General features: G+C 45.5%; 1 protein-coding gene across 2 annotated transcripts in view; it reads right to left on the reverse strand.

The window, feature by feature from the left end:
• Positions 1 to 1,141: 1,141 nt before the first annotated feature.
• Positions 1,142 to 24,380, reverse strand: part of SEPTIN2 (septin 2) — a 33,430-nt gene continuing 10,191 nt past the window's right edge. For both annotated transcript variants that reach the window (XM_030850296.2, XM_030850295.2), the window contains exons 4-13: positions 17,195 to 17,281; positions 16,324 to 16,447; positions 15,269 to 15,403; positions 14,980 to 15,097; positions 12,839 to 12,940; positions 12,291 to 12,436; positions 10,839 to 10,922; positions 9,918 to 9,975; positions 5,606 to 5,708; positions 1,142 to 3,149 (exon numbers count right to left, since the gene is read on the reverse strand). In XM_030850296.2, the coding sequence (XP_030706156.1) occupies positions 5,607 to 5,708; positions 9,918 to 9,975; positions 10,839 to 10,922; positions 12,291 to 12,436; positions 12,839 to 12,940; positions 14,980 to 15,097; positions 15,269 to 15,403; positions 16,324 to 16,447; positions 17,195 to 17,281 (956 nt within the window). In that variant the 3' untranslated portion in view covers positions 1,142 to 3,149; position 5,606. The remainder of the gene's footprint in view (positions 3,150 to 5,605; positions 5,709 to 9,917; positions 9,976 to 10,838; positions 10,923 to 12,290; positions 12,437 to 12,838; positions 12,941 to 14,979; positions 15,098 to 15,268; positions 15,404 to 16,323; positions 16,448 to 17,194; positions 17,282 to 24,380) is intronic.

The following is a 24,380-nucleotide window of genomic DNA, read 5'->3' on the forward strand; positions in this document are numbered from 1 at the left end:
AAAACCCCGACCCCTTACGTTTCCCAAAGGAAGCAGGAACAGCCGCTCCCCGCGGGGCAGCTTCGGATTCGAGACTCAGAAGGGCACTCCTGTCCCCAGTCGCTCCCTCCGAGCTTTTCCTCTAACTGGCCCCCAGCGACACCACCGGCAGCCCTGATGTCAGAACCCAGGCGCTGTTCTCGCTGCTCCCAGGGTGGCACACACACCCCTCGGCACGGAACCCCGACAGGTGAGCAGCGCCAGTGGGGACCCCGCAGGGGGAAAGCCTGGTCAGAGGCTGCGGGGTGTATGCTGGAGGGCCTGAGGCAGAGGTGCAGGACCTGGGGGAGGAAGGGACCTGGAAAGAAGGAACCAGAGACAGGGTTCTAGGCAGACACTGAGAAAGAAGTAAAGGGGCCCTGGGGTGGTCAGTGGAGTGGGCAGAGGGCCGGCCAGCCACCCACATCAGGCTTACAGTCCAGGTTTTCAATATTTCTTCTAATAAGTTAGTAGTTGTTACTACAGTGAATGAGATCCTTCCCCACATTTTCTATTTAGTGGGCAGACATCACTGAACTCACTAGTGGTCATTTTTATCATTCACTTTAAGTAGATGATCAGATTCCCCTGTAACTATTTCCTTTCCAATCTTTATGGCTTGCTCTTTTGGGCTGGGATCACCGATACAGAGTTGTTGGGTACAGATGTTGGTGCAAATAATTCCTCCTGATTTTTAAAAAAGTTTATTTACTTATTTTTGGCTGCATTGGGTCTTCGTTTGCTGTGCGCGGGCTTTCTCTAGTTGCGGCGAGTGGGGGCTACTCTTCGTTGCGGTGCCGCGGGCTTCTCATTGCGGTGGCTTCTCGTTGCGGAGCACGGGCTCTAGGACACGTGGGCTTCAGTAGTTGTGGCTTGTGGGCTCTAGAGTACAGGCTCAGGAGTTGTGGCGCACGGGATTAGTTGCTCTGTGGCATGTGGGATCTTCCTGGACCAGGGTTCGAACCTGTGTCCCCCGCACTGGCAGGCGGATTCTTAACTACTGTGCCACCAGGGAAGCCCCCTCCGGATTTTTATACACAGAAAACGCAGGGCTTTCTCTGAATCTTTCCCAGAAAACCTTACACCTTTACCTCGTTAAGAGCCAATAACGAGAACTACTCACTTAATATCTAAACAATAGTGCTTTATTGGTAAAAGGTTAGTTTCAATGGATACAAAATTGCTGTGTAAAATAAGTTTTCAAAATACATTTTTATAGGTAAAGCTTATATCTTAGTAAAAGGGCAATTATCTATTAGGAAAAGTATTTAGATTCGGGCAGCAAAACGGGAATTTAAAAGTCTTACAGTGTAGGTCCACCCACACCCCCATAACCATTAGGTGGCAGCTAGCACTAAGTAGTAGTTTTACTATATAGAGCTTACACCTACTACTTTTCAAGTGCTGCCACACCCCACCCCTTTTTAAAGACAGCTTTTACTAGCATAGTTAATAAATGACATAATAACCCAAATAACTAGCCTTGCATGGAGGGGCCCTAAGGTCATGGAACACTTTTTCTTGGTAAAAACTTTGCACAATGTGCCTAAACCTATAGCTCTTGACCATTTGCAATTACCCAACAGTGAAAGGGCAAAGTCAGGAGAACACCCAGTGATTTTCTGTAGTACACCTTGGTAACTAATATATTTCAACCATCTCATTTTCTTTTCTGTCTGTTGAATACAAAACCCCCTCCTCGTCCTTGGAGTAATAAGCATTTTCTCCATTTTAACCCCTCTTGTTCTAGCAAAATGAGAAAACTGAACCAGCACCTGCTCCCTCCAGATCTTCTTTCATCTGTCACTTTTTGGAGACCAATTTCCCCACGTCAGCAGCAATGCTGGAAAAAAGCCAACCCCCAAGTGCATCAGCGCCCCTTTGAGTGCACGACAGGGAGACCAGCTACAAGGACAGGAAAGGGCCAAGGCCACAGGGCACAGGAAACCAACCAGATGCGGCTTCAACTGGCGGCACCCGTCAGCCAGCCCACGGTGCAGACCTGAAATAGCCTTCATTCTCGCACGATACATGGAAGGAAATGACAGTGGCTGAAAAAGGACTAGACAGCCTGCACACACAAAAACATTACTGCTATTTGCCTGAAAACCAGTCAGGAAAGCATCAGTTAAAGGGACGCCAAATCAGGAAAACCTGGCAGGCATTTTGGGCCCCACGGGGCTGAGGCCTCGGGGCCACCTACCCGAGGACCCTTATTTTCACTGCTGAGGCACGTCTCCTATACCTGCAGTTAGAGAAAACACATTAAAGTGCAGTATAAAAATACAAAAAGGCTGGTTTCTGCACAGATCAACTGTTAATTTTCCTTAAAAAGTTACTTTTTAATTTAGTTGAATAAAAATAGTTTGACTCTCATTGTGTAGGTAAGAATCTTAGTTGCAACATGAAAACTGCAGCTGACGTATACTTTGATTTTTCACGGCAAACTCTACAGAAAGTGGCTTGTGGCGAGTTCTCTGCATAGACCCAAGAATCCAAAGACTTGTTAAAAAATTCACCCCAAAAGCCTGTTTTTAAAAAAGCTATTTAAGTATAAACATGTATCTCACTGGGTAATTCTGTTTCGTTTGGTAAACAGATAACTGTGCAGATGGACCAACAGTATTGAGTTATAGCAGCAGAACTGGTTTTAGGTGTTGTGCTCAAACAAAGCAAGACAGCTAACCAGGTGCCATGACTTGGTGAGAAATGGCCTTGTACCAGGGCAGCTCTCATCTTTCTGTGTCACTAGGTCCATGTCTCTGCTACTCAGGAACATTCTGGGAAATCTGAATGTTCTAGAAATAAATCATGATTAGTCGGTTAGGCCAGCCAAATCAAATTCAACTATTAACTATACATGCTGACTGGTCCCTGGGAATCAATTCTAACATTAGTGGTCAGTTAAGGTGGACAAAAAATGGAAATGGAAAGTTAACCTCACAAAATGTAAAGTATAACATAATGAAATATAAATGTTAAAGTACTTCATACAAAATAACACATCAAAAGTTTTTAAAAAATTAAATTCTCAGGCACAGGTACTGTAAAATGTGGACAGGCACCCCTCCAACAGTCTTGAAAACACGCAGCTGTGTTACTTGTCAGAATGTTATCTTGCAAAGTGTTTTCTGGAAAAACAAAACACAACACATTTAAATGGGAGTGATGCAATGCCTGCTGCTTGGACCACTGGTAGCATTATTTTCCTGTGTAACAACAAACGGCACAAACTGAGCAGAAGGTGGGTTCTGAGGACCACAGAGTTGACTAAAATCAAAACGTCACTTATGAAGCTCTTGGAAATCAGGAGTACTGCAAAACTGAAAAGTATACAGAAATGCAGATTAATTTTATGTACCAAAAGTAGAATTCTCGTAATTCCATAAAGTTTAAGAAAAGCAGCAGCAAGATCAGAGAGTGAGCTAACATCTATTGCTCCCTCCTGCCTCAAATGAGCCCCACCCCTCAGGAGTCCGTTTCTCTGCCATCATTTCCCATCAGGCAGCAAACCTGCCCAGGCAGGACTGCCCTGTGCGGCCAGGAGGTCCATCAGTTGACATGTGACGTGACCACAGGCCGGTAATTTTAAACCCTTGCACAGCGTCCATGTCCTCACTGGGCAAGTGCGAACTCAGCACGTGCCCTCAGGACCTTCCTAAGGTTTCAGCGTGATGACGAAAGAACAGCAACCAACTCTGACCCAGGTGGGCTTCTCTGGATGCTCCCTTTAAAAGCAACTGGTCACACTGTACATGTGTATCTGTGTCTTTCTGTGCATGTATTTCACAACTAAAACCTTTCCCAATAAGCCGCAAAGGGGCAGGGGCTTTGTTTTGGTGACCAATGCCCCCAGCCTGCCCGCCCCGCCCCACGTCCTTCATCACCTGTCCGTGTTGTGGAAGACTTCTGACAGGTGCCTGACCTCCGGGCCCCTTACCTCCCATCTCATTGGTCCTGCAATGTGTCAGCTCAGCCTGCAGTCACTCGGGCCATCCCATCGCCTCCTGAGGGACTGCATCGACGCTCACATGCCCTACAATCAGGTCCATATCCCAGCTCTGTGCCAGCTTGAACTCCGACTGGCCCCACTCCACTCTTCCACGGAGCAGGCTTGCCTCCGCCCCCACCCATGTAACTCTTCATTCTCTGGTCCTCATGTGACTTCACCTCTCCCTCCTTCCTCTTGGAGGTATGGAAGCAGCCACTGGACAGCTCTGAGTGTCCCCCTGTCCACAGGGTACAGGGGAGCGGACATTTGCCTTTTCCTAGTCTCCCTTCAAGCAGGGAGGCCAACATACACCCGGCCACACAGCCACACGCGCCACTGATCCCCAGCGGCTGGAGCAGAGCTGTGGTGAGGAGCAGCAAGGTCACCCTGGCCTGCCTGGCATACTTCTCCCTCCCTTGACCCCACCTCTACTTTTAGTTGGCCTAAGCTGTTCCGGTAACACTTTGAAGAGATGTTTTCAGCTTTAATAAATTTCAAACTGTACGACCAATAAAAGCTACTTTATTTCTTCTACTGCTGTGAGACAATAAAGACAGATCCTGGTCTCTGCCCCCAGCCCTGGCACACAGCCCCTAAAACCCTTTCATTTGCTAAGTGGTCAGAGCACCAGGTGCACCTCTTGTCCTGATACTTGGTCCTTGACCTCTGTTCCTGACACAGGGCTCCTGAAACCCATGTACCTTCCCTGATTTTGTGCTAATAAGGGAACTCTGTGGGTTGGTCACCAGAAAGACCAAGCCATGATGAGAAGCTTGTCATTTCCAGCCCTGTCCCCCACCCTCCAGAAAGGAGAGAGAAGCAGGAAATGGAGTTAATGACTGATCATACCTATTCGAGGAAGCCTCCTTTAAAATCCCCAAGGCAGGGGTCTGGAGAGCTTCTGGGTTGGTGAATCCATCCAAACCGGGCAGGTGATACACCCAAACTCCTCAGGGACAGAGGCTCCTGCACTAGGGACTCTCTTGGACCTCACTCGCCCTGTGGGTTTCTGCATCTGGCTATTCACCTCTGTTCTTTATTATATCCTTTAATAAATGTGACCTAGTAAGCAAAACGTTTCTCTGAGTTCTGTGAGCCGCTCTAGCAAATTACTGAACCCACGGTGGGGTGGGCACCTCTGATCTCTAGGCGGTCAGTCAGAAGCAGTGGTGACAACCTGGATTTTGGACTGGCATCTAAAGTGGGGGGCAGACTTGTGGGACTGAGCCCTCGACCTGTGGGGTCTGACAGCATCTCCAGGTAGATGGTGTCAGAACTGAGACTGCAGGACCCCCAGCTGGTGTTGTGGAGCACTGCTCGGCGCAGGGGAACCTCCACACATTTGGTCACCAGGAGTGAGGGCACTCTGCGTGGAAGGAGACATACAGGAAAGGAGCACACAGCAGGGAAGAACAGTGTTTTTCCCTACGTAGGAAGGGGAAATAGTTTTTCCATTACAATTGTTACTCACACTTATAAGCTTAGAAAACACGAAAACCCTTTACGAAACAGGAAGCGTGGAGCAGCTTCCGTTTTGAGGGGCAACCTCTATCCTTTCGGGTGGACACGCGCCTGCTCTACAGGCCTGGTCGTTACCTCACACGTGGTGCCCGTGGACCGCGCTGTCGCCATCCCCACCCTGCATCTGCATCTGCATCTGCGCCTGCATCCGGGCAATCATCTCCTGCATACGGCGGAGCTGCGGACACGAGATGAACACACCGTTGGTTCTCGGGCTCTGCTGTCCCCAAGCAGGCTTTACAGGGGGTCCTGTGATTGCTAGTACTTAAACGTCTGTGCTCTCCCAAAACATGACCATGAGTTAACATACAAAAAACTCTTACAAACCAGTAAAAGGACCAATGGCTCAACAGAAAACTGAGCAAACGATATGAATAGGCAATTCAAATAAAAAATAAAAATTATCAAGAAACAGAAGAAATAAGAAAGACAACATGAGACAGTTTTTGACCTAAAAAGATAGGAAGGAGTTGCCACTACCCAGTGGGGAATGTGCACTCAAGGGGAGTGACGGGCCCAGCTACTTTGGGTGATTCAAATGGTGACTCTTCACCCTCCTGCATCCCCATCACTTTTTTTTTACATTTGTTTCATTTATTGTTTTATTTTTTCTTGCTATTTCTTTTTTAAACATCTTTATTGGAGTGTAATTGCTTTACAATGGTATGTTAGTTTCTGCTTTACAACAAAGTGAATCAGCTATGCATATACATATATCCCCATATCCCCTCCCTCTTGCATCTCCCTCCCACCCTCCCTATCCCACCCCTCTAGGTGTTACAACAAAGCACCAAGCTGCTCTCTCTGCGCTATGCGTCTGCTTCCCACTAGCTATCGGTTTTACATTTGTTAAGGCATATATGTACATGCCACTCCTACACTTTGTCCCAGCTTACCTTTCCCCCTCCCCATGTTCTCAAGTCCATTCTCTAGTAGGTCTGTGTCTTTATTCCTGTCCTGCCCCTAGGTTCTTCATAACCATTTTTTTTTTATAGATGCCATATATATGTGTTGGCATATGGTATTTGTTTTTCTCTTTCTGACTTCACTCTGTATGACAGACTCTAGGTCCATCCACCTCACTACAGATAACTCCATTTCGTTTTTATGGCTGAGTAATATTCCATTGTATGTATGTGCCACATCTTCTTTATCCATTCATCTGTCGATGGACACTTAGGTTGCTTCCATGTCCTGGCTATTGTAAATAGATGAGAATTGCTACTCCAGATTTCTTTTGATTTCCATTTGCGTGGAATATCTTTTTCCATCCCTTCACTTTCAGTCTGTATGTGTCCCTAGGTCTGAAGTGGGTCTCTTGTAGACAGCATATATACGGATCTTGTTTTTGTATCCATTCAGCCAGTCTATGTCTTCTGGTGGGAGCATTTCATCCATTGACATTTAAGGTAATTACCGATATGTCTGTTCCTATTACCATTTTCTTAATTGTTTTGGGTTTGTTATTGTACGTCTTTTCCTTCTCTTGTGTTTCCTGCCTAGAGAAGTTCCTTTAGCATTTGTTTTTGTTTGTTTGTTTGTTTGTTTTTAGCATTTGTTGTAAAGCTGGTTTGGTGGTGAACTCTCTTAGCTTTTGCTTGTCAGTAAAGGGTTTAATTTCTCTGTAGAATCTGAATGAGATCCTTGCTGGGTAATCTTGGTTGTAGGTTTTTCCCTTTCATCACTTTCAACACGTCCTGCCACTCCCTTCTGGCTTGCAGAGTTTCTGCTGAATGATCAGCTGTTAACCTTATGGGGATTCCCTTGTGTGTTATTTGTTGTTTTTCCCTTGCTGCTTTTAATATTTTTTCTTTGTATTTAATTTTTGATAGTTTGACTAATATGTGTCTTAGCATGTTTCTCCTTGGATTTATCTTGTATGGGACTCTCTGTGCTTCCTGGACTTGACTATTTCCTTTCCCATATTTGGGAAGTTTTTCAATATATCTTCAAATATTTTCTCAGTCCCTTTCTTTTTCTCCTCCTCTTCTGGGACCTGTATAATTCGAATGTTGGTGCGTTTAATGTCCCAGAGGTCTCTGAGACTGTCCTCAATTCTTCTCATTTTTTTTTCTTTACTCTGCAGTAGTTATTTTCACTATTTTCTCTTCCAAGTCATTTATCCATTCTTCTGCCTCAGTTATTCTGCTACTGATTCCTTGTAGAGAATTTTTAATTTCATTTCTTGTGTTGTTCATCATTGTTTGTTTGCTGTTTAGTTCTTCTAGGCCCTCATTAAACGTTTCTTGTATTTTCTCCATTCTACTTCCAAGATTTTGGATCATCTTTACCATCATTATTCTGAATTCTTTTTCAGATAGACTGCCTATTTCCTTTTCATTTGTTAGGTCTGGTGGGTTTTTACCTTGCTCCTTCATATGCTGTGTTTCTCTGTCTTCTCATTTTGCTTATCTTACTGTGTTTGGGGTCTCCGTTTCGCAGGCTGCAGGTTCGCAGTTCCCGTTGTTTTTGGTGTCTGCCCCCAGCGGGTAAGGCTGGTTCAGTGGGTTGTGTAGGCTTCCTGGTGGAGGGGACTAGTGCCTGTGTTCTGGTGGATGAGGCTGGATCTTTGCTTTCTGGTGGGCAGGACCGCGTCCAGTGGTGTGTTTTGGGGTGTCTGTGGACTTATTGTGATTTTAGGCAGCTTCTCTGCCTAATGGGTGGGGTTGTGTTCCTGTCTTGCTAGTTGTTTTGCATGGGGCGTCCCAGCACTGCAGCTTGCTGGTCGTTGAGTGGAGCTGGGTCTTAGTGTTGAGACGGAGATCTCTGGGAGAGCTTTCGCTGTCTGATATCACGTGGAGCCGGGAGGTTTCTGGTGGACCAACGTCCTGAACTCGACTCTCCCACCTCAGAGGCACAGGCCTGACACCCGGTCAGAGCACCAAGACCCTGTCAGCCTCACGGCTTTTGGGAAGTCTGAGGTCTTCTGACAGCGTTCAGTAGGTGTTCTGTAGGAGTTGTTCTTCCACATGTAGATGTATTTCTGATGTATTTGTGGGGAGGAAGGTGATCTCCACGTCTTACTCCTCTGCCATCTTGAAGGTCTCATCCCATCACTTTTTATCACTATGGTTTCTCTCCGTTTAGAAAGGCCTCTAGGCAAGTGTTGTAGAAGATTTACCTCAATTTTCTTCAGGTAACTTTTGTGATTATGTTTTTAACATTTAAATATTTGATCCACAGTGAATTAATTTGGCCAAAGAAGTGTTTTATTTTTGATTCCAAAAGGCTGGCCTGTTTTCTTATCATTTACTCAACATGCCTCAATCCCACCACTTTAACAGGGCTCAGCACCACCTTTACCTCAGAGCACATTCCCACACTTCTGATCTATTCCCAGACCTGCATTTACTTATTATTAATTTTTAAAAATATATTTATTTTCTTTATATTTGGCTGCACAGGGGGGTCTTCGTTGTGGTGCTCGGGCTTCTCACTGTGGTGGCTTCTCTTGTTGCAGAGCACGGGCTCTAGGCGCATGGGCTTCAGTAGTTGTGGCACGCGGGCTCAGTAGTAGTTGTGGCTCGCGAGCTCTGGAGCACAGGCTCAGCAGTTGTGGTGCATGGGCTTAGTTGCTCCGCGGCATGTGGGATCTTCCCAGACCAGGGCTCAAACCCATGTCCCCTGCACTGGCAGGCAGATTCTCAACCACTGTGCCACCAGGGAAGCCCCGACCTGCATTTAATCAGCCTAACCCGCCTGTACCAAACTCTGGACGGCCACCGTTTGATGTTTCCGTAACCAGTAAAGCAAGCCTCTTTTGGTTAGTCTGCTTTTTATAGAGCTTCCTGTGTTTCCCAATGCTTAGCCTTCAAGACAAATGGAATTGCTTCAAGTTCTCGCTAAAACGAAGAACTCAGCAAACACACAACTCTGTGGGAATTGAGTTAGAGAGAGCTGTGATCCTCACCCTGAGCATCCTACCTACAAAGCGTTGTGTCTATTCAAATTTTGAAAGCAGTTTTCAGTAGAGCCTTTTCTAGTTTCTTCCCCTATGTAAGCCCTACTACGTATTTCTTTCGTTTTCATTAATGATGCTGAATGAGCTTCTTTCATGATATTTTCATTGTCTATATATGGGAAAACTGCTGATTTTTAAACATCTTACAAAAACCAGTCACGTTACTGAATTCTCACTATTTCCAACTTTTCCCACTAAATTGCTGTTGGGTATTAAATGAGATAATATATGTAAACCAATATATACACTTATGTGTATATATACATATTATCATGTGCAGATATATATATATAACAGATTAGTTATATATAGTATGTTCCTTTTCAAAAAAAAACAAGGAAAAAAAACTATATGAACTACAAATAATATTTTTAGGTATACACTAAACAGTAGACTCAAAAACAGGAAAAGTACTTTTCTACTTACCTCAGCTTCCTTTTCCAGCAAGATCTGGTCTTTATTCATGTCCTCATTTTCCACTTTTCTAAGAGGTGAAAGAAATTACAATTATAATATTACGACAAATATAGTTGGTCATTTCTGACAACAGATGCTCAAAGTAATATTTCACTTTATATTTCTGAGAAACATATCTATTGAAAATTGCATAAATTTATCATTTTTCTGATTAACGACATGAATAAGAAAAGAAAACGATGAAAAATGGAATACGAAATGGAAAATTCAAGATCTCTTTCTTACTCTAAGCTGGGGGGTGGCACTTTCGACTTTACCCCAAAAACAGTAGGTATTATCTGAAGAATACTCTTCTAAGATAAGTTATGAACAAACACTACAACAGTCGTACTTAAAAAAGGAACAGGATGTGAGTGTCCAAGTGGAGAAGCCGGCGCAGGAGGCCCTCTGAGCCCTCGAAGACGCAGCTCCACATGGGCCCACTCCCTCGGTACCACAACCTGGCTGTATTCCTCAGACTGGGATGTTCTCGCTGCCTCTAAATCCCTTCTTCACATCTGGTCCCCAAATCAGTAACACCATAAAGCAGACTCTAAAGTGTACCTCATACGTATGTACGAAGGACCTTGTGTTGAAACAGGATCCAACACAAGTCTTTGGCCTTTCCATCTAGAGCTGTTCTTGATATGCAACGGTTAAAGATACCTTTTAACAGGCACAACAAAAAAACCCCACCCCAAACAAAAACAAACCCCAACCCCACGATTTGATTAAATTAGCAACAAGTATCTCCCAATCGCTTCTGAGTAGGAAACCAAATGGTGATGCTTAGTGGTCAAGGCTGAGCTGGACACACAGAGGAGAGGGGGACAGCATGACTCAAGGTGACCAAATATGGACCGAGGGGACAGCATGACTTGGGGCAACAACCTGCCGCCTCTTTTGAGCCTCTCGGATCGGAAGTTTTCATAGTGAAGGTCCTGGGTCACCTCTTGGAGATCCTGCATGTGAGTGCTGAAAGAGAAAAGGATGCACCAGGGCTATGCCATTCGCGTGGAAAAAACACCCAATGAAGGACACAGAACACACACCAGGAACTAAGACCCCAGATTACTTGGTAAACAGTACACAAAGTTGCTGGAATTTCGGGATAAGGGAATGAGGCTGTGGAAACATCTACAGAGGCGCATCTCTTTGCTACCACGATAAACAACGCAGACACACCCAGCTGGGCCACGGGGTCTCCGCCACAAGCACCACCCCTTGCGTGAGATCACCACAGTGGACAGAAGGAGAGGCACAGAGGCTTTAGGAGATTGTTTAGGTAAACAGTGTCTGAAACAGAGCACACTTTTCTGAAAGAACTTACGAAAAACAAGCAATTCAAACATTTGTGACTCCTTAAGCTTAACGTGTATGTCACAAAGAGCCTATTAGTGTCACCTGTGGAGAAAACCATAAATCAAAGTACTTATCTTCTGGATAAGACAGAAACAGCACTTTGCATCTTCTAATCATCTTGGAAAACACTCCTAGCTTCGGCCCAGCTTTTTCAGATACTTAAGCACTCAGCTCTGAGACAGGATCATGACAGCCAAGGGCCTGTCCCTGGAGGGCCTGGGTGCACTTTCACACCTGACATGGTGACTGAATTACATCTGACATAACTTGAAGGCCAACTTTAATGGTATTTTTAGTGATTTTAATTCACCAAAAATTCCTAAACCAAGTGAGACCTACGTGGCCTGTAGAGCAATTTTCAGTTCTTCAAAATTTATCTGGACCAGCCGTTCTTTGATCTCAGAATTCTGATGAAAGACGGGTTAGATTTTAGCAACACTCTTTCTGTTAGCCTCTTTATTCAAAGGCAACAGCAATGCATGTTTGTTACTAAATGTACAATTTATTTTTAGAGGAAAGAAGTCTGTTTTTGTGGTCAGGTCTGTTCTAGCTGCTAAAAACCGACTGGAGAACCTCAAGGCTAACCGGGGCCACCTCGTGTGAGAGCCCGAGGCTGATGGGCACGCTGCACTTCAGCAGTGGCTGGAGAAGGCTCCCAGGGTCCCAGGCAGCGACGCTGTCCATTTCCTCACCAGAGCCGAGGTGTCCTGTGCATGGTGCAGCCACACCACAGGCGAGCTCTAGTCTACTTTTAGCATCAAAAAGGTCTTTGAGATTAGGAAGGAGAGTGTATTAAGCTACAGGCCCCAGGTGGAAGAGGCTAGTCTGCTACAGTCCCAGAGAGCGGAGGGCCTTCTGCATCAAGCCGGGATAGCCCTGCTGCAGGAGCACAACGGAGCCGGTGTGGCTCGCAGGCCCCATGCACACCCCCCACTCGAAAGCTCTGCTCTCCAAGCCGGTGGGAATGCACGCGCGTCTTACATGAGCATCGTCCTCAGTTTCAGGAAGTCGTTGTGCTCTGGGTTCTCCACCTCCACGACGCCCCACGGGTAGAGGCGGCCTCTGACTTTCTTGCCTTTGGCTTCAATCAGCTGATTGGATCCAACCACAGAGAATGGGATACTGGCCTAGAAAGAGACACACGGGGTAGACTGGCTCCACACAGGGAACCCCAACTTTCACTGCGGACACAGGAACGTCAGCACAGAATGAGCACGCCGCTGCCAACTAGGAGGCTCACTCGGAAAACCAACGGTACACATATTTTACCTGCAAGTGGCAGTTCTTTTCCACATGGGACAAACTGTAGGAAATCAAACGAAACCTGCAGTGAGGTTTCTAAGCCTCAGGTAACAGCTATGCCAGAATATCTTTAGAGCAGAACTACCACTGCGACCAAATCTACCTGGCAACCTCAGAGGCCAAGCCTTCTAAAACTGTGCTTGCCAGCTCTTTCCATTTTAAATGCACTGACTACAGGAAAAAGGAGTGAGTTAGTTACACTGTGTACTTGGAGACAAAGCTCCTACCTTGAGAAGTCTAGTCTGCTCTTTAAAATCTTCATCTTCATCTGACTCTGCATCAGGTAAGTGATAGATTTTGATGTTATGTTCTTCAATCTCATCCAGAATCTGAAACAAACACCAAACCAGGAGCAACTGTAGCAAACTGCATGCTATTTCAGTCAAGTCTAACGCATCATATTAGAAGTATGTCAGAATTATCCAAATGTCAATAATCATATTGATTAAAATCATTTTCAAATGATTTTACAAACTGCTAAAAAGGTATTCATGCTTGCACCGAGGGACCCTCTGTCCAGAGTAACAACAACAACGTATCACCACCTTCACTGCCCAAAGCAGCAGACTAACGACAGTCCCAGTACAGCAGGTAAAGCAGACCACACCACAACCAGCCTCCGGAAGGAGTCCTGCAGGTAGAGAAGGGAGATGCGCCCAGAGGGAACATCTCCTCAAAGGCATGGAGGGGAGGACGCAAGGGTTGTGTCTTGGGAATTACAAGAAATCCAGAATGGCTGGAAGGTTAAGACATCCAGCTGGACAGGACAAAGAAACAACTGAGGTGGACAGTTCCCTGAATGCCACCAGGTGAGGGATCTAGGGGTCTGGATTTTATTCAACAGGAAAAAAGTGGTCAGCAGTGTAACCTCACAGTCTGAACTATCAACCAAGTAGTAGAGTAGCCTAGAGGGAAAGGGCAACTGGGCTGGAGTTGAAGTAAGCAGGCACTCACCACCAACCAGTCCACTAAGCAGCAGCCCCAAGCCCCCAGTGTCGGTGCTCCGTCAGACGCGAGGTTGGGGCTCTGCTTCTACTCTCACGCCAGAGTCTGGACCACCCAGGGAAGGGAGAGCACAAGCAAGTAAGCAGGAAGCACCCCTACTTCAAACCTGCTCCCCAGTTTTCTCCTCCTTAATGTGACCTGAAGGGCCCTGCGTGGTCAAAGATCTTGGACGAACCCCCTGTCCGCACTAAGTTGGGGTTTAAGAGAAGGCCCTCCTCCCCGCACCCTCTCCCCCTCACAAGCTGGCCCTAGTCTGTTCCTAACTGCTTGTTCCCCAACGAGATGGAGAAGCTGAGCGGTGAGCGTGACCCCCTGCCTGCTCCCCACTCCGCAGCAAGAAAGTGATGGACCAAAAATAATCACACCTCCTCACTGTGGGCGACTGCAGAGCTACGGGGCCATTCTGAGAGACAGGGAGGTGGGCAGATGTTCTTAGACTGTGAAGGAGGAGCACACCCACAGGTACAAGGAAGAAACCGGATAAGGAGAGGGACTGCCAAGGCCCACGATTTCAATTCCTTTCAGCCTTTGAAATCGAGCCCGAAGAATTTTGGACACAGGATCAGAGATGGGTATAAAGCCTCCTAACCCCGACAGCTGCCCCTCCTGCCTGTCCGGAATTTAATGTAACATCCTATGAAAGGTGAAGTTCCCTTAAGTGTAAATTGCCAAGACACTTACTGTCAAGCATAGAAATGCCTAAGCTTTCAGGGACTCTTCCAAGGGCCTGAATACTTCCTAAAACACTGGCAGACACGTGAGACGATAAAGGAAAGGGCTGACAAACACAAGTCCGTATTAGTTTAAAGCTCCGCTTACAGCAGAAGACGTCAAGAGAGACATGAGGTAACACGAAGTCCAGCTAGGTGAAGTAGCGTGCACCGCGACAGTCAAGGCCTAAAAACACGCGGGTACCTGTGAGCCAACAAACACGCAGTGAAGAGCGCAAGCTCTAAAACCCCCGAGAGCACGGCGACGGGCCTCAAGCACCGTGACAGAAACTCGCACCAGCAACCAGGCGGACGCCAACTGCAACGAGGTGCCGCTTCCCATCTCTCAGGAGGGACCCCACGCACGCCGGGAGCACATCCAGAGCTGCTCCAGGGCCGCAGAGGAGCAGAAGCTCACACTCTGCTTTGGGGGCTGCAAACGGCTACAAACCTGTTTTGAGGGAAACGCAGCCCTCCTTCAAAAACATAAACGCACCTCAGTCCCTTTCTAAGAATTCGTCTGACTTACACAGTTGTGAGACGACAGAGGCGCACCGACGCTGACAGCACGGACATCAGCAAGGCCTGCTCTGTACCAGACAGGCAGGGACTGTCCGAACCCCCCGCCCCGGCCCGGGGAGCCCAGCACGCACCCTCTTCTTCAGGCGCTCCCGCTCCTTCAGCGTGAGCGTGTCGGCTTTCGCGATGACAGGGACAATGTTCACCTTGTTGTGTATCGCCTTCATAAACGCAACATCCAATGGCTTAAGTCTAAAAGTCATGTTTAAGGGAAGAATAAGGAGATCACACTGAACTTTTTTCTCTCAAAATTACCCCAATTCTTATAATAAAATATGCAGTTTGGAGGAAAGCTGGAAACCCACATAGTAAACACAAAATCTTAATCTACACACCAGGTTTCCATGGTAAACGCTTACTTACCCGTGTCCGAAGGGGGAAATAAAGTAAAAGCAACAGTGCACCCTGTTATCAATGATGTGCCGTCTGTTCAGACCACTCTCATCATGCAGGTACCGTTCAAACTGCTCATCGATGTAGGAGATGATTGTCTTAAAGCTGAGAGAAACACAAACACAGGTAATCACGGGATGCAAGAGGCAGCTGTCCCAAACTTCAAAGGCAAAACGAGCTGTTCTATTCCCTGCCTCTCCAGCAGGTGTGATTTTATAATTCAACTGTAAGATGGGGACAGAAAACCGACGCCTAGGTTTGGCAAGATGGAGGCTTTCGGAAACTGTGCTAAGAATCATTTCCATAAGTGTTGAAGGTCAAAAGCCTGGATGGATAGGTTACAAAGAGGCTGAGCTGACTGACTGAAGACAGTCGGGGCAGAGTGGGAGCGGAACACGGGAGCTAAGGGCTGCCTGCGGAAGGAAGGGAGAAACCCCTGGTGAAGGAGAAAGACGCAAGACAGCCCTCTCCTTCCTTCCCTCTTCTCATCAGTGCTGGAAAGTTGGTGCTTTATGCTTATGGGGATTAGAACCAGGGGAGTGGGTACAACGAAGGCGGATTCTCTGCAAGGTACAGGGGACAGACTGCGCTTACATTCTACTTCTGGATTTCTTTACTTGTGCAAATGGTGCAACAAGCAGCCAGTTACAGACACGAGCTCTGGAGCAAGTCTCTTAAGAGGGTTCATCTTCTTGAATATGGAAAAGAGAAAGGCTGTACTACCATATCTTGTCCACTGGCCATGGTCCAAATCAAGGTGCTTTATTTATTCTAGCATTTGCTGTATGGTTGGCTTTGTGATATCAGATCTCACTAGAACGCTCTTACAGAAAAAAATACTCATTCCCTGTGAAATTCCTCATTTAAAATGCCGTAATTAAAATGATTTAAATTGTCTCATTGTTTTATTATACACAGCTACTCCAAACCCAGCAATCAGTCATCAACATTACAGACTGAAATACACAGAAACAAACGTAGGCAGGCACACAGCCTCATCACTGGCGGGGCTCTGGGGCACGTACCAATCCCTGCAGTTGATGGCGTCCCCGTAGCCTGGTGTGTCCACCACAGTCAGCCGCAGCTTGACCCCTCGCTCTTCAATCTCAACAGTTGATGCCTCAATTTGGACAGTTCTTTCAATTTTCTCTAAGAAAAAGAAGAAGCAAACTTAATAAAGGAACGTACCTTAAAATAGAGCCAGTTTGCAAAAATGAGAAATTACCTGTTACTTTCTTTTTATTAAACAAATGACTCAGAAGTTCACTATTTCTCTTTAAGGACAGTTCTCAGAAGGTAACATGAGGACTGTGTAAAAACGACCCAGGGTCAGCGAAGGACACATCGCAGCTAAGATTAAAGGGCTGCTTGGGAGTTGAAAATTATAATTTCTGATTCCCGGGACAAAAAGAACAATTAATGAATTCATTTAAAAACCGTCCAAGGGCTGCAGCCGTGTTGTGGTGGCCCAAGTCCCAGACTGATGTATGCACGGTTCATTCACTCAACAGCCTCAAGAAGCCCAGTGTCCAGTGCTGGACGCTAACACCTAGGGGAAGAGGTCCGATGACACCTATGCCCACAGAAATCTTCTGTGTATGCCGGTTTTTTCATGAGAACACTGATCCTCCCATCAAACATACAACATAGGCAGGAACTATTACACTTTGTAGACAAAGAAAACAAGCTTGGAGAAGACGGACCACGGTACATGGTCTGAGTGTGTATAATCGAGATCCAAGGACGTCAGGTGCAGCACACCTTTCCCTACCTGACTGACGCTCTCCTTGTGTCTAGAGCCAAACAAAAACAAACAAAACACAAAGCTAAGGCACAAAATACTAATTATGCACTCCGCAGCAGCTTTCACGTAGTGCAGCGTGGAAACTTCCGTACCTGCGGCTCCAGGTATGACTCTTTCTGGGTAGAGGTCAGTCAGGAAGAGGCTGTTTATGAGAGTTGATTTTCCGAGACCCGATTCACCTTGAAACAAAAAGGAAATTGATGTCATGACGTTACATGTGTGACACAGTCAAATCTGTTGAGCGTTTACGTGAGGCCCGGCCCTGGACTGAGCGCCTCACAAGCATCCGTCTCTGCATCCCATGTGACGACTGTGAAAACGGCACAACCCTCCCGGTCCCACTGAGGGGGGAATAGGGGCTCCAAGGTCAGCAGCCTGTGTGCTCAGAGTGCTGTCCAGAGCAAGGCCTCAATTGGAATCCAGGTCTGTGAGGCTCCAGGATCCGTTAAGGTCATAAACACAATGTGACCTCTTCCCAAATATGTGGAATGGACTTGAGGTGGGTTTTTTTTTTGAGAAAAGGAATGCACAGTAGATTTTCAGGTATGGGCTCCGCTAACCCTTAAACTCATCACGTTTCAGAGAACTGAACACACACACACGTCAACAACGCCCAGCTTCCCAAGCTGTGGCAGGGCACGGAGGACGGATGGACAGCTAACCCTTGCGCACAACCAGTCTGCCATCTCCCCTGTGACACCAAGGCAAGAGCAGGCCCCTTGCCCTCTTCCTGCTTCACTCACAGCCCCACATCCCACCGCTGGCAACCACCGTACATCAGGCAACTTCCTGCTCACTTTGCTGAGTGTAACGCGACCAATTCGGGCAGCGCATAGCCACTCAAGCATTTAACGAGTTAAAAATTCCACTTAAACCACTGTGTATCACGTATTCTGAATATTTGAAGTTTGACTTCAAAGAAGATGCAAAATACCAAAAATTAAAATTCCTATTCCAAGGAAGCATGAACAGATTCCAACACTTTACTGGAGGTCATCATCTAAGGCTTAAGTTTGCATGTATTGGTCCGACTGTCCCCTGGGCACCTCGGTGCGACCCCCCCTCTGCTAAGTGCCTGCTCAGCCTGTGGAAGGAGCATACATCTGATTTAAAAATTACCTCTGGGAAAATCAAGAACAGAAGACTGAATCTGAAATTTGTAGACATACACGATTAGGACTGCACTTTAACTAGACTGCCATTTTCATAGATGAAAAGGAACATTAAAAGGACAAAAACAGAATTACATTTTGAACATGTCCAAATATAAGAGAGCAAGGATATGACCTAATACACACTATCCCAGCAAGTTGTCCTTTTCATAAAGTGTCCAGCAACGCCCTTTTACACGTTCACTACACTTGCAGGGGACTTTGCCAGGACGTGCCAAGTCCTCTCCCCGAGTGCCAGGCACAGGTGTAGGTGCGGGGACACAGCAGACAACAGGATGGGTGAGTCCCTGCTCCCATGGAGTCTGGCAGTCCAGCAGGGGAAGATGCCAGGCAAAGCCACTCTGTCACCGACTGAATGGTGAGAGCTGTGACTAATACAGCTGAAAAGGGACCAAGGCCAGAAGACAGCTGAGCAAAGGTGTCTGAGTGGAGATGGCTGATTCTAAATTATGAATCTTAATTTTAAAGGTATAAGTGATTTATTTCACTTGGAATAGCTTTGGGGTAACATCTACAAATAATCTGCTTATTAACTCAGAACATGATGCCACCCTTGGGCTGAATCTCTGAGCACACCTAGCTTTGCTCTGTCCTAATACTTTCACTAGTATCTCTATCCCAGCTGGGAGTGTCCCAAATAGGAGCCTTCAGATGGGGGAAACGACGCGAATGAAGGTGTGGACCAGTGCAAATCCATCACCACCCAAAAATTTAACACGAAACAGCAGCAGCCCCTCTCCGCTGCGTCCGGCAGCTTTGGCGCAGCATACAATCGCTTAGCCTCTGAGGTTGGTCGGTGCTGCCGCCCCTACTGGTAGCCTGCTTCTCTGCACTGCCAAGCAATGTTCTGTCGTGTGGATACAACACAACCTGCTGCTGGACAGACACCCGAGCTGTGTCCAGAAAACTGGCTTTGAGAATTCACACACAGTCTGCGACGTGCTATCACTTCTCTCGGGTGCGCCTAGGAGGGGACCGCTGAGTCACAGGGTGCGCATGTAACTGTGAAGAAAGGGCACACTTTGCCTTCTCACCAGCTGCTCCACTGCTAACACTTGCACTGCCTGCCTATAGCACTTCAGCCAGTCTGGCGGGTATGCGGGGCTACCCCATCGTGGTTTTCATGTGTGTTTCCCTGATGACTGAAGAGGACGTCATCGTGTGTTTACCACCCATCTGTTTACCTCCCATGAAATGTCTCTTCAAATCTTTTGACCCTTTTTGTAATTGGGTCATTTGTCTTCTTACTAAGCCTGTGAAAACTTTTATATTCTAGATGTAAGTCCTGTGTTGCATATACTACGATATGAACACTTTCTCAGTTTATGGCCTATCTTCTTACTGGTGCCTTCTGAAGAAGGCAAATCTTGAGTGAAGCACAACGTATTATTTTATTTTGTGACTAGTGCTCTTCATGTCCTAAGCAATCTGCGTGCTCCAAGGTCATAAACATTTTTAAAGCAATTTTCTCCTAGACTTTTTATAGCTTTCCAACTAGGTCAACAATCCATCCTGAGTTTATTGTTGATGTTCAGTGTAAAGGAGGGGCTAGAGTTCACTTTTTTCCCCAACAATCAAGCAATTACTACAGCACTATTTGTAAAAAGACTAACCTTTTCCCATGCTGAATTACCTTGGCACTTTAGTCAAAAATCAGCTGACCATATACATGCGGTCTGGGCTGTTATTTTATGCCGTTGATCTCTATGCCTACCTTACGCACTGCTGTGGATTTTGTTGGAAATCAGATTGTTCTGTCATATTCTAGGCCCTCTGCATTTACATTTGCACTTTAGAATCAGATCACTAATTCCTGTTTTTCAAAAGTCTGCTGTGATTTTGACAGGGATTTAATTGACTCTATGGGTCAATCTGGGGAGGCAGGACATCTGAAGAGCCCCACTCCACGAGCAGGTGAGGTCTCGCAACCCAGTCAGCTTTCCTTTGGTTTTTTCAGCTGTGTTTTGAAGTTTTCAGTGTTGGTCTTGCACACATTTTGTTAAAAAATTTTTTTTAAGTTTAATACTTTAAAAAATATATTTATATTTATTTTTATTTTTGGCTGCTCCGGGTCTTAGTTGGGGTATGTGGAATCTTTTTGTTGCGGTCCGAGTGCTCAGTAGTTGCAGCGCGCGGGCTTAGCTGCCCCGCAGCATGTGGGATCTTAGTTCCCCGACCAGGGACTGAACCCGCGTCCCCTGCATTGCAAAGCAGATTCTTAACCACTGGACTGCCAGGGAAGTCCCCACATTTTGTTTTATTATCCCTAAGCAGTATGTACCTTTTATATTACTATAAATGGTACTACTTTTAAAAAAGATTTTATCATTGTAATTATTTTTGATATTGTATTTCTAAGTTCATTTTTAAATTACTTGCTGGTAATTATAGAAATAAAGTTGATTTTTGTATACTGACCGGAACCTGCAATCTTGCTAAACTTTACCTATTAGATCTAGCAGCTTTGTATTTTCTTACGATTTTAACATACACAAATCATGTTATTTGCCATTAAGGAGATTTTACTTCTTTCTCTCAGTTTTTCATGAGTGAAAGTAATGCTAACTATAGGTATTTCCCCTTTAGGACCAAAGTGATTGATTTCCAGTGTTAAACCACACATTCCTGTGACCAACTCCATTCATTTAGGATGCACAGTCAGTCCTGCCATGACACTTGCTTTGAAAGTGACAATTTGTTCCAACACAACTGATATATTATGTAACAATTTCAGCATAATACAAACGCTGCATTTACTTATGTGTGATTTCACTGGTGAGAAACTAGGTCTACCCAGCAGAATCAAGCCACAAAGGAACACTCCTCCCAAGGCATACACCACAGCTACCAGCTGACGTATTACAAGCCACAGCCACTTACCTCCAGTGTCCCAACTGTCCACCCATCCTCAGATAGCCCTCCTTCCACAACCTCACAATAACACACAGGCTGCAACCATCCTGATGCCCCCTTTCACAAACTTCAGTTCAGTGGCTTATTTGGTGTAGTAATTTTGATTTCTTAGCCATTTAACATGTGAAACTGAGATCATTTTTACTATGTTCCTAACACGTCACTGAGGAAGGTTTTGAGTGTCGTGTCCCTATTTTCCCTGCATGATGATTTTTTAGGAACACACAAATATTGTGTTACAGTAGAACTGACTGTATTAAGGACTTGCTGCAATTTTAGTAAGGTGTCTGTGTCTAGGCTCATGAGGAATTAAGTCTACTTTTCTCATCATTTGCAGTAGGGCAGTGCTTGGCCTAATACTCTCATAATGCAGAGCATGTCTGGTGAATGTTCCACGTGCCTTACAAGAACAGGTGTCCTGCAGCTGTTCAGCACAGTGCTCTGCATGTCAGCTGGGCTGTACTGTTTGACAGCATAACTTAAACGTTCTACAACGTTACTGACTTTCTATCTGCTTCATACACTACTGTGAGGAGTGTTAAAAACTCCTGTCCTCACAGATTTATCTTTCTCCCATCAGACTCTGCGTCATGCATATTTTAGATAATGTTGTTTTGAACAGATCCCTTTCTCGTTATGATATAAAGTTCTTCCTCTCTGGGAATATTCAGGTAGTAGACCTAAAGTCTGCTTTGTCTGATAGTAATTCAGCCACTTCAGCTTTATGACTGGGGCTTGCATCACAATGTCCCATTCTTTTATTTTTAATGAAAAGGGTTTTTCCTGTAGACAACAGGAGGTCATTGAGTCTGATAACCCCTACCTTTCCCTTATACTTTACCTTGTCCATTTACACATAATTATCGACAAGGTTATGCTCAAGGCTGCCATCTTGCTGCCATCTTCCTTTTTTCTTTTCCTGCTTTCTTTTGGACTGAATACTTTTTTTTTTTTTTTATTTTGCGGTGCGCGGGCCTCTCACTGCTGTGGCCTCTCCCGTTGCGAAGCACAGGCTCCGGACGCGCAGGCTCGGCGGCCACGGCTCACGGGCCCAGCCGCTCCGCGGCATGTGGGATCTTCCGGGACCAGGGCACGAACCCGTGTCCCCTGCATCGGCAGGCGGACTCTCAACCGCTGTGCCACCAGGGAAGCCCCTGCATACTTTTTTATACTCTATTTTATCAAAGCTATTGGCTTTTAGCCAAGTCTTTATTTCTCTAGTGGATGCTCTTAAGTTCACAACGTGCACCATTAGCCCAGCATCTTCCTTTCAGTAATGTCCTACCGCCTCACACGTAACGTAAGAAGTTCACAGCCGCACGCTTCTACTCACCCTGTCCTCTGCGCTACCCTTATTCATTTTATTCCTACACGTTACACACTATCAATTATCTTTGAAAGAAACTGAAAAGCAAGAAGTCTTATTTTTACCAATACATTTGCCATTTCCAGTGCTCTCCTTTCTGTGTCAACTTGAAAACCTCATTTAATCTTCCTTACGGTATACGTCTGATACTGATAAATTCTTTCCACTTATTTATCTGAAAATGTCTTTACCTTCTTTTTAACCTTCATTTTTAAAGGTTATTTTTGACAAACACAGAATTCTAGGCTGATAGTTTTATACTTTCAGTACTTTAAACTGTCATTCCACATGGCTTACATTATTCCTGATGAGCAGTCAGTGGTCCTTCTTACCTCCGACCCTATGTAATGTTTTTCTTTTTCTTTGGCTGCTTATAGGATTTTCCCATTCATCAGTGGTTTTCACCATCTGGTTACATGCCCTGGTGTGCTTGTACGATTTTCCCATTTATCAGTGGTTTTCACCATCTGGTTACATGCCCTGGTGTGCTTGTAGGATTTTCCCATTCATCAGTGGTTTTCACCATCTGGCTACATGCCCTGGTGTGCTTGTAGGACTTTCCCATTCATCAGTGGTTTTCGCCATCTGGTTACATGCCCTGGTGTGCTTGTAGGATTTTCCCATTCATCAGTGGTTTTCACCATCTGGTTACATGCCCTGGTGTGCTTGTAGGATTTTCCCATTCATCAGTGGTTTTCACCATCTGGCTACATGCCCTGGTGTGCTTGTAGGACTTTCCCATTTATCAGTGGTTTTCGCCATCTGGTTACATGCCCTGGTGTGCTTGTAAGATGTTCCCATTTACCAGTGGTTTTCACCATCCGGTTGCGTGCTTTTCTTTATATGTATTCTGCTTGGTGCTTTAGTTTGGATGCTTTCTATTGCCCCCGTTCTTCTGCAGTGTACAATTTGCTGCTAGGCCCATCAGAAAATTTTTCAGGGTGTGGCAAGCTGCAGCTCTCCTGCGAATCTAGCCCTCTACCACATGAACAAAACAGAGCTTCACTGGGACAGCTGTGCCTGTCTGTTCATGTGTCGTCTCTGGCTGTTTCCCACGACGACAGTGGAGTTAACAGCTGCACCAAAAGCTGTAAGGCTCACAAAGCCTTAAATATTTACTATCTGGCCCTTTACGGAAAGAGCTTGCCAACCCCTGAGTTATTCTATCAGGGCCAGAAGTAACTGTCTGGCTTTAAAGCTCTACATTAAGTAACTGTGTGACAGACTGCACTGCATTTGTCTTTTCTACCAGGAACTGGAATTTGCATTATTAACAGCATCATGTAATTGTGCTCCTAAAACATGTCACCATTCACTTCTCTGGGCCTAGGGTCCCACAGTTTTTTTCATCTCAGATTTGTGAACTGTTTATCCCAGGAAACAATCGTTTGTCCCACTCATGCATGAGCACCCATCAAGCTTTCCCAGCGGCTACCTCAGCATTTGGGGAGAATCTTGCGATTATCAGAAATGAAATAAAATGTGGTATGGTAAGCAGAATTAATAGTTCATCAAGTTAAGTTTGTTATGGACACACTGAAACAGAATATATATGCTATAATCCATGATAAAATATATCTGATATAATAGACATTTCAGGTAACCACTCAATTTCAAACGACTTTAAGTACTTATTTTAAAACACGTGTGTGTAGTAAGGGTTGTTCCTTGTTTAAAATATACCCACCAGAAAAAGTTGAACAGTTCTTTTCATGAGTATTAAATAAACATGCTTCTGGTTAATTATAAGTGTTTGTTATCTTTCAAGTGTAACAAATTACTGTAAAATTCAGAGGCCTAAACCAACAACAAACATTTACCACCTCA

The sequence above is a fragment of the Globicephala melas genome, chromosome 7, assembly GCF_963455315.2.
Source record: "Globicephala melas chromosome 7, mGloMel1.2, whole genome shotgun sequence".
NCBI classification, from domain to species: Eukaryota; Metazoa; Chordata; class Mammalia; order Artiodactyla; family Delphinidae; genus Globicephala; species Globicephala melas.